The following is a 9,012-nucleotide window of genomic DNA, read 5'->3' as shown; positions in this document are numbered from 1 at the left end:
AGCAGATGGTGTTGTAAGCGTGAGGACCCTGATCCCTGACCTTGACCATAGGAGAGGGAGAAGGGCAGGACTGGAGAGGGACAGGTTGGCGCGGTCCTAAGGGGAATGGGACTGGGAGCGCCACCGGACCCCCGAGTGGGAGTGCCTCCTTCAGGCCTCCTTTCTGCCTCTCCTCCCTCCCTGCAGAATGCTGGTGAGTGTGTCAGTGGGTGGGGGTCATCTCGGGGGCCTGCCGCAGCTTGCTGTCCTTCGGTTCTAGGATGCCCTGAAGGTTGACCAGGGCCCCTTACAGGACATCCCAAAGCCATGGGTGATTCCAGCCCCCAAAGGGATCCTGCAGCACATCTTTGGAACCAGCCAGGTGTTCCAAAGCATCTGTGATGTAAAGCCAAAGGTCACGGGGTTAACAGTGCCCCTCAAAGTCAGGGAGTAGTGAGTGACTACCTTGCTTTGGGTTCCCAGATTCCTGCCCGACACAGCCATTCACATACCGTGCAGCTTTGAGCCACTTACTCTCTTCAGGCCTCAGTGAACTCAACTGTCTAATGGGGCTCTTCCACCTCAGTGGAAACGAGGCTGATGGCCTGGCTGGACTCCAGCCTGCTCTCCCTGGGCTTCTGTCTACTCCTGCCTCTCCACCCAGCTCCCTTGCCTCCCACAACCCCCACCCCAGCCGTATGCCCTGGGCTGGTCCACAGTCGGGGCCACCCCTCTGCCTGTCCCCACTTTCTCCACAGCTACTCCAGAGGCCAGCAGTGCTTGGAGCAGGCAGACTGGGAGACAGCTGTGCTGTTCTTCTCCCGCGCGCTCCACCTGGACCCACAGCTGGTGAGAGGCAGACCTGGGTGGGCACAGGCAGTTGCTGGAACATGCTTCCTCCCTCCCTGTTGCACCTGCCAGATCCCTCCTCTCACGGCCACCAAGTCCCTGATGGGAATTGGGTGTCAACCCTCGGGAGGGGGGGGCGGAGACTTTCCCCTACCCTCCAGGGACAGATTGTGGGGAGGATCCAGCAGCCTGGGTCCCCTCATCCTTAGGTGGACTTCTACGCCTTGCGGGCCGAGGCCTACCTCCAGCTCTGTGACTTCTCCTCGGCTGCCCAGAACCTGCGGAGGGCCTACTCCTTACAGCAGGACAACTGCAAGCACCTGGAGCGCCTCACCTTTGTGCTGTACCTACAGGTGCCTGGGGCTGCCCGGGCCCATGCAGGGCACGCACCTCACACCACTGGCTTTCCCTCCAGGGGCTCTCCTGGCTCCTGGGCCCGTCTCCTTGGATTCCTCCTTGTCCCTGTGTCTGGGTCCCCACCTGCTGCCCCTCTCACCTTCAAGGCTGGTTTACTGCCAGTGTTGAGTCAAGTTTGGCAGCACTGTCCATTTGGGCTTTCTGCCATAATGACAGTGTCCAATATGCTACCCACCAGCCACGTGGAACTGTTGAGCCCTTGACATGTGGCAAGTGTGACTAAAGAACTGAATTTTATATCTTATTTATATTTTATTATTATTATTGTTTTTGAGACGGAGTCTTGCTCTGTCGCCCAGGCTGGAGTACAGTGGCGTGATCTCGGTTCACTGCAACCTCTGCCTCCCGGGTTCAAGCAATTCTCCTGCCTCAGCCTCCTGAATAGCTGGGACTACAGGCACATGCCACCATGCCTGTCTAATTTTTTGTATTTTAGTAGAGACGGGGTTTCACTTTGTTGCCCAGGCTGGTCTCGAACTCCTGGGCTCAGGCAATCTGCCCGCCTCGGCCTCCTAAAGTGCTAGGATTACAAAAGTGAGCCACTATGCCCGGCTTCTTATTTTTATTTTAATTAATTTAAATGTGTATAGCCACACAAAGCAGTGGCTATTGTCTTGGATGGGATGGCACAGATCTAGAGTCCAGAGGCTCTAAGCACAAAAAAGCTCACAGTGACCCCCAAGTGTATTTCAAAGGAAAAACAATATGAAACTATAAAACACCAACAAAGTCTTGCTTTTTTCCATTTTGATAACCTTGTTGTCTTTTTTTTTTTTTTTTTTTGAGACGGAGTCTTGCTCTGTTTCTGAGGCTAGAGCGCCGTGGTGCGATCTCAGCTCACAACCTCCACCTCCCTTGTTCAAATGATTCTCGTGCCTCAGCCTCCTGAGTAGCTAGGATTACAGATGTGCATCACCACACCTGGCTAATTGTTGTACTTTTAATAGAGATGGGTTTTCACCATGTTGGCCAGGCCGGTCTCCAACTCCTGACCTCAAGAGATCTGCCCGCCTCAGCTTCCCAAAGTGCTGGGATTACAGGTGTGAGCCAGTGCGCCTGGGCTTGATGTCGTTTATGTCAAAATATATTCAGTTCTTGGCCGGTTTGGGAGGGCGAGTAGGGCGGATCATGAGATCAAGAGTTTGAGACCAGCCTGGCCAACATGGTGAAACCCCGTCTCTACTAAAAATACAAAAATTAGCTAGGCATAGCATACGCCTGTAATCCCAGCTACTTGGGAGGCTGAGGCAGAAGAATCTCTTGAAACCAGAAGGCAGAGGTTGGGGTGAGCCGAGATCATACCACTGTACTCCAGCCTGGGTGACAGAACAGGACACTGTCTCAAAAAAAAAAAAAAAAATCTGTTCTTAAAACGAAACATTTGGGGCCCTCAGACCATGTGCTGAATCTGTCTGTTGCGGGCCCATGTCCTGCATGGCCACTTCCTGTGTGCCCTTGTGCAAGTCACTCCACCTCTCTGAGCCTCAGTTCCTTTATCCATAAGAGAAGCATGCTAGTGCCAGTGAGAAAACCAGTTCAAGTTCTTAGCACAGGGCTCAGCACCCAGGGCCCAGGTCCAGGCTACAGCATGTTCATGTTAGTTCTGTTGGTCTCTTCTGCCATCTGAGATTCTGTTTTTTGTCTGTTTGTTTGTTTGTTTGTTTTGAGTCGCCCAGGCTGGAGGGCTGTGGCATGATCTCAGCTCACTGCAACCTCTGCTTCCTGGGTCCAAGCAATTCTCATGCCTCAGCCTCCTGAGTAGCTGGGATTATAGGCATGCACTAACATGCCTAGCTGATTTTTGTATTTTTAGTAGAGACAGGGTTTCACCATGTTGGCCAGGCTGGCCTCAAACTCCTGGCCTCAAGTGATCCACCTGCCTCAGCCTCCCAGAGGGCTGGGATGGGATAACAGGCGTGAACCACCGTGTCTGGCCCAGCCATCTGAGTTTTCTCCATTTCTCTTTGTTCCTGAATCTCTGTATTCCTGTCTCTTGCCAAGTGTGTATCTCTCACTGACTCTTGCTGTCTTTCCCCAGATCTGTATCTCTCTCCATCTCTGTCTCTGTGTCTCTGCCTCTTCAAGTCTCTTCCAGATCTAAAAGGCTCTATCCTTGTCTCTTGTATCTCTCCCTCCTGCCTCAGGGCTTTCGGCTGACAACCAGGGGGTGCAGCTGGGCTGGGGTGGCAAGCAGAATTGACTGTCCCCTGTGTCCCCAGGGGCAATGCCTTTTTGAGCAGTGTGCCTTCCTGGATGCCCTGAATGTCTTCTCACATGCTGCTGAGCTCCAGCCTGAGAAAGCGTGCTTCCGTTACCGATGGTGAGTGCCCTTGCTGGACCCTTCTCCCAGCAGCGGCTTCCTGATGCCCCACCCAGGAAACAGAGCACTCTGTTCCCTCTGCCCTCAGCATGGCCTGTCTCCTGGCCCTCAGGCGGCATCCAGCCTGCCTCTCACTCGTCACCGAGGAGCTGAAGCAGGACACCACCAATGCCGACGTCTACATCCTCCGGGCCAGACTCCACAACTTTCTCCAGAAGGTACAGTGGAGGAGGCGGGCAGGGGCGTGTCTCCCAACCTGGGGGTCATCAGTGTGCCCCAAGAGTACAGGAGGAGGCAAGGCTGTCAGCTAGCCCAGAAGCCCCATCCCACAGTGCAGTGGTCACTGTCCTCCCTGGGAAGAGGCCCACACTGGCCTGGACCACTCATCTACCAGTTCAGGTCCTTGTTCCATTGTTGCTCAGCCCTGGCTCTGTGCCAGGCCTGTGCTGTACCCCAAGGGTTGCAAAAGATGAGAGACTCATGTCATCCCTGTCTGGAGGGAGCTCACAGCCTGGGGGAGGTATCCCTGGGCAGATGAGTACACTGCGAAGGATTTAGCCACAATCCTGTGAAGCCACACACGGGGGCACCCAGGGCACCTAACATGAGTTAGCCCTTCTCCCTTCCTCTTCTTCCCTCCTCCCTTCCCCTTCCTCCCTCCTCCCTTCCTCCCTCCTCCCTTCCTCCCTCCTCCCTTCCCCCTTCCTCCCTTTCTCCCTCCTCCATTCCTCCCTCCTCCCTTTCTCCCTCCTCCCTCCTCCCTCCCTTCCCCCTTCCTCCCTTCTGCCTTCCTCCCTTTCCCCCTCCTCCCTTCCTCCCTTCCCCCTTCCTCCCTTCCCCCTTCTTCCTTTTCTCCTCTCCTTCCTTCTCCTCTTCCTCCCACTTCCTTTCTTTTTTCCTGTTTGCCTCAATGAATCACCCCTACCCCTGACCACCTGCACAACCTGGGCTGGGCACAGGGACAGACAGTACAAGGAACAACTTGGGAGCAAGAGAAACTTGAGGTCATAAGGGAGGAGGTGGAGGGGGTGCTGGGCACCAAGGAGAAGAGGGCAGGGGTGAGAAATCTCCCCGGAGGCAGCGGGAACCTCTATCAGGTGTCCCCAGGGCAGGGAGCTTTAGGAAGATCATTCCGGTATCCACAAGGAGTGTGGGTCGAAGGGAGGCCTGGAGGCAGGAGCCTGAGAAGGAGGCTGGGCGCCACTGCAGAGTGGGGTGAGGTTGAGGGAAAGGTGGTCATGAGGGCAGCAAGGAGGGGCAAGTCCCACAGCCCTTCAGAAGGCAGGGCTGGGCCGGGCGCGGTGGCTCAAGCCTGTAATCCCAGCACTTTGGGAGGACGAGACGGGTGGATCACGAGGTCAGGAGATTCAGTCCTTTCTGGCTAACACGGTTTTTTTTTTTTTTTGTTTTTTTTTTTTTTTAAAAATACAAAAAAAAAAAACTTAGCCGGGCGAGGTGGTGGCGCTGTAGTCCCAGCTACTCGGGAGACTGCAGGGCAGGAGAATGGCGTGAACCCGGGAGGCGGAGCTTTCGTGAGCTGAGATCGGCCACTGCACTCCAGCCTGGGCGAGCAGGGTGAGACTCCGTCTCAAAAAAAAAAAAAAAAAAAGAGGGCAGGGCTGGAGTCTGGCTTGGGGGTTGGCTTGAAGGAAACGGAAGGATCCAGAAGGGTTCTGGCTTGGCCTGGGTGGATGGGGAGATGGGAAACTAGGATGGGGAGGAGCAGGTGGGCGGGGTGGGGTAGGTTCATCTCATTCTCCAGGTGGGGACATCCTGGGGGCGGCTGAAATGCCAGCCTGCATTGTAGGAGGGAGCGCCGCCGCCCTGGCAGGAGCGACTCCAGGGAGTGCAGTCCACCCTGGCAACTCCTCCCTGTGCCTTGGGGCTGGGCTGCAGCATCCCACAAGTGATTCAGTGGCATGAGACTAGTAATTTGTTTTGTTTTTGTTTTGTTTTTTTTTGAGACAGTCTCACTCTGTCACCCAGGCTGGAGTGCAGTGATGAGATCTCAGCTCACCGCAACCTCTGCCGGGAGGTTCAAGCGATTCTCATGCCTCAGCCTCCTGAGTAACTGGAATTACAGGCGCCTGCCCAGCTAATTTCTGTATTTTTAGGAAAGACAGGGTTTCGCCAGGTGATCCCCCCCGCCTCAGCCTCCCCAAGTGCTGGGATTATAGGTGTGAGCCACCGCGCCTAGCTGAGAACTAGTAATTGATAATTATTGGTGACTCTTGTGATTTTAGCCCCTCCCATGTGTAGGCGTGTTCTCAGCACTTTGCCCCTGTTTAACTGTGAGGCTCGCAGCAACCCTTTGGACTAGAGAGACACACTGTCCTCTTTTCACAGAGGAAGAGCCACCCCCAGGTGACTTGCCCAAGGTCACACAGCCTGTTCCCAGTGGCACTGCCTGGAGCCCAAGGCTGCCTACTCCAAAGCCCTGCCCCTAGCTCCTGCCATTTCCCTGCCTCCATCCACCCATGCCTGCTGTCCACTACACCCCGTTCGCCCGCCAGCCAGTCACCCCGCAGGGAACGGGGTATTGTTGAACTGTCTGTTGCTGGGCTGAGCTGCGCCTTCCTCGCCCACCCCTCCTCCCAGTGGAAGGGACTTGCTGGGGGAGGTTTCCGCTGTACCCAGACCAGAATCTGGGCTTGGGCAGAGTGGTCTTGGGCTCAAAGGTCAGGGAGGGGAAGAGGGAGTGCAGGGGAGGGGAGGGAGGACACAACTGTCACAGTCAGGAGGTCACATGCTCCCCGCACCTTGAGTGGGCTTCACAGAGGCCTGACAAGGAGGCAGCATCTGCAGAAACCACTGGGGTGGACCTGGCTCACCTGAGGTCACATCTGGAAAGGGCCAGCTGGCATGGGGCCTGGGATGGCATTTCCCCACGATGCTCCTTGTGTCCTTCAAGAGGCAGAAAGGGGCTGGGCATGGTGGCTCAACCCTGTAATCCCGGCACTTTGGGAGGCCAAGGTGGGCGGATCACCTAAGGTCAGGAGTTCGAGACCAGCCTGGCCAACGTAGTGAAACCCCATCTCTACTGAAAAAAAAAAAAAAATTAGCCAGGTGTAGTGGCATGCACCTGTAGTCCCAGCTACTCGGGAGGCTGAGGCGGGAGAATCTGTTGAACCCGGGAGGCAGAGGTTGCAGTGAGCCAAGACCACGCCAATTGCACTCCAGCCTGGGTGACAGAGTGAGACTCCATCTCAAAAAAAAAAAAAAGAAAGGGTGGAACATGGAGGGATGTGGGGGGCATGGAGGAGGCATGGTGTGATGCCACCCTGCTGAAGAAAGGCCTCCAGGTCCCATGGCTCAGTTGACCTGTGCCCCTGATGCCACCCCTGGCCTCCTGCAGCCCCACCTCTGCTACCGGGATCTGCACGGTGCCTTGCTGTTGAATCCCAAGCATCCGCAGGCCAGGATGCTGCTCCAGAAGATGGTGGCCCAGGCCCAGCAGGCGCGCCAAGACGCAGCGATCCTGGCCGTGCAGGGCAGGCTGCAGCACGCACTGCAGCGCATCAACTGTGCCATCGAGAACAACCCTCTGGACCCCAGTCTCTTCCTCTTCCGGTACTGCATGGGAAGGTGCTGGCCTTGGGTCCCAGGCCCTGCCCAGCCACAGACTTTCTGTGTGGTTTAAGGAGAGTCTCTGACCCTCTCTAGGCCTCAGTTTCCCCAGCTAGCCTCTAACAGTCTTACCCTACTTCCTACTGGGTTAAGGCATTACAGAGGTGGTCTCTTACAGCTGGAAGAGGGATGGCAACAAATGTCCCAGTTACCCCAGGAATCCTAGAGCCCCAGCCTGCTAAGCAGTTCACATTGGGCGCTGAGCCCAGCTCAGTGGATGAGAATTAGGCTTGAGTCTGGTCCCCAGGAACTTACCACATCTTGCTGCATTTCAGGAGGGAGCACCACTGCCCTGGCAGGAGTGACTCCGGGGGGTTGTCCACCCAGTCAACCTCTTGCTATGCCAAAGGGCTGGGCTCAGTATCCCACAAGTGATTCAGTGACATGAGAGGCCACTATGATTTCGGGCCAATTAACCTATCCAAACAGTGGTGGTAAAACACCTGTTTCTTGTACAAAATGTTTTAATGTAGAGACTGGCATACACCTGGCTCCCAAAACGAAAGAGGGAGGGTATTTTTGCAAAAAATAAAATGATCAGTGCCTAGTGGGTTATCTGAGTAGCAGTCCAGAGCTGGCCCCACGGGACAAATGAGGTGGGGATCGCCACTGCCTCCATGGGTCAGGAGGTCTGGCCACTCACCAGTCGGTGGGGGTGCACTGGCCCTCATGTCCCTCCTGCCGTCTGCCACGCCGTCCCCCACAGGGGCACCATGTACCGACGGCTCCAGGAGTTTGATGGGGCAGTGGAGGACTTCCTGAAGGTGCTGGACATGGTGACCGAGGATCAGGAGGACATGGTGCGGCAGGCGCAGCGCCAGCTGTTGCTTACCTACAACGACTTTGCCGTGCACTGCTACAGGCAGGGCGCCTACCAGGAGGGCGTGCTGCTGCTGAACAAGGCCCTCCGGGATGAGCAGCAGGAGAAAGGGCTCTACATCAACCGAGGCGGTGCGCAGCGACCGGGGCGTTGGGGAGGGGATGCGGGGAGCCTCGCCATCTTTAAGGCCCCCACTGGGCACTTGAGGCCCCTGCGGGGGAAGGAGGAAGGGAGAGAGGAAGGAAGCGAGGGAAGAGGAAATGTAATAGTCTCAGTATCCCAGGAACACACTCTGGGAAATGTTACCTTAGACAAACTGGTTCCAGACTCCTTAAAATGCTCAAACAGGCAGCTGGGGAACAGTGCCCAGACGCCCAGAAAACTAGAGGGGACGGGGACCGTGACCGCCTATGGGGGTTATCAGCCACCAGTTTCAGGCCCTGGCCCCGGGGCTGGAGCCGACTGGGCTGGGGCTCCCAGGCACTGGGAGTTGGGGGTCCACTCACCCCCGCCTCCGGACCCTAGATTGCTTCTTCCAGCTGGGCAACCTGGCCTTTGCCGAGGCGGACTACCAGCAGGCGCTGGCGCTGAGCCCGCAGGACGAGGGCGCCAACACGCGCATGGGCCTGCTGCAGGAGAAGATGGGCTTCTGCGAGCAGAAGCGCAGGTGCGTGGGCTCCAGCCCCCACGGTGGGCGGGGCAGGCCCCGAGGGCGGGGCGGGCAGGAAGCCAACTGCTAGGATCCCTGGGTCAATCAAGTTGCTTCTCTCCCCCCCGGGCATGGGCGCGGTCGTTCTCCCCTGTAATCCCCACACTTTGTGAGGCCGAGGCCGAGGCAGGTGGATTGCCCGAGGTCGGGAGTTTGAGACCAATCTGGCCAATATGGTGAAACCCCATCTCTATTAAAAATACAAAAAAATTAGCTGGGTGTCCCCCCCCCCGCCCCTCCAAAAAAAACTCCTCTCCCAGTTATGCTTCCTTTTTTTTTTTTTTTTTTTTT

General features: G+C 56.3%; 1 protein-coding gene across 1 annotated transcript in view; it reads left to right on the top strand.

Moving 5' to 3' along the window:
* The window catches only part of LOC108542721 (tetratricopeptide repeat protein 16-like), a 9,199-nt gene extending 919 nt beyond the window's left edge, over positions 1–8,280 (top strand). Inside the window, 8 exon segments of the mRNA XM_017892846.1 lie at positions 260–432; positions 738–828; positions 1,038–1,181; positions 3,465–3,565; positions 3,654–3,783; positions 6,921–7,135; positions 7,899–8,226; positions 8,228–8,280. Of these exon segments, the coding sequence (XP_017748335.1) occupies positions 260–432; positions 738–828; positions 1,038–1,181; positions 3,465–3,565; positions 3,654–3,783; positions 6,921–7,135; positions 7,899–8,226; positions 8,228–8,278 (1,233 nt within the window). The 3' untranslated portion in view covers positions 8,279–8,280.
* The last annotated feature ends 732 nt before the right edge of the window (positions 8,281–9,012 follow it).

This window comes from Rhinopithecus bieti, unplaced genomic scaffold, assembly GCF_001698545.2.
Source record: "Rhinopithecus bieti isolate Rb0 unplaced genomic scaffold, ASM169854v2 scaffold_22745, whole genome shotgun sequence".
Lineage (NCBI taxonomy): Eukaryota > Metazoa > Chordata > Mammalia > Primates > Cercopithecidae > Rhinopithecus > Rhinopithecus bieti.
The sequence above is the reverse complement of the archived record's forward strand: the minus strand, read 5'-3'. Positions and strand labels throughout refer to the sequence as shown.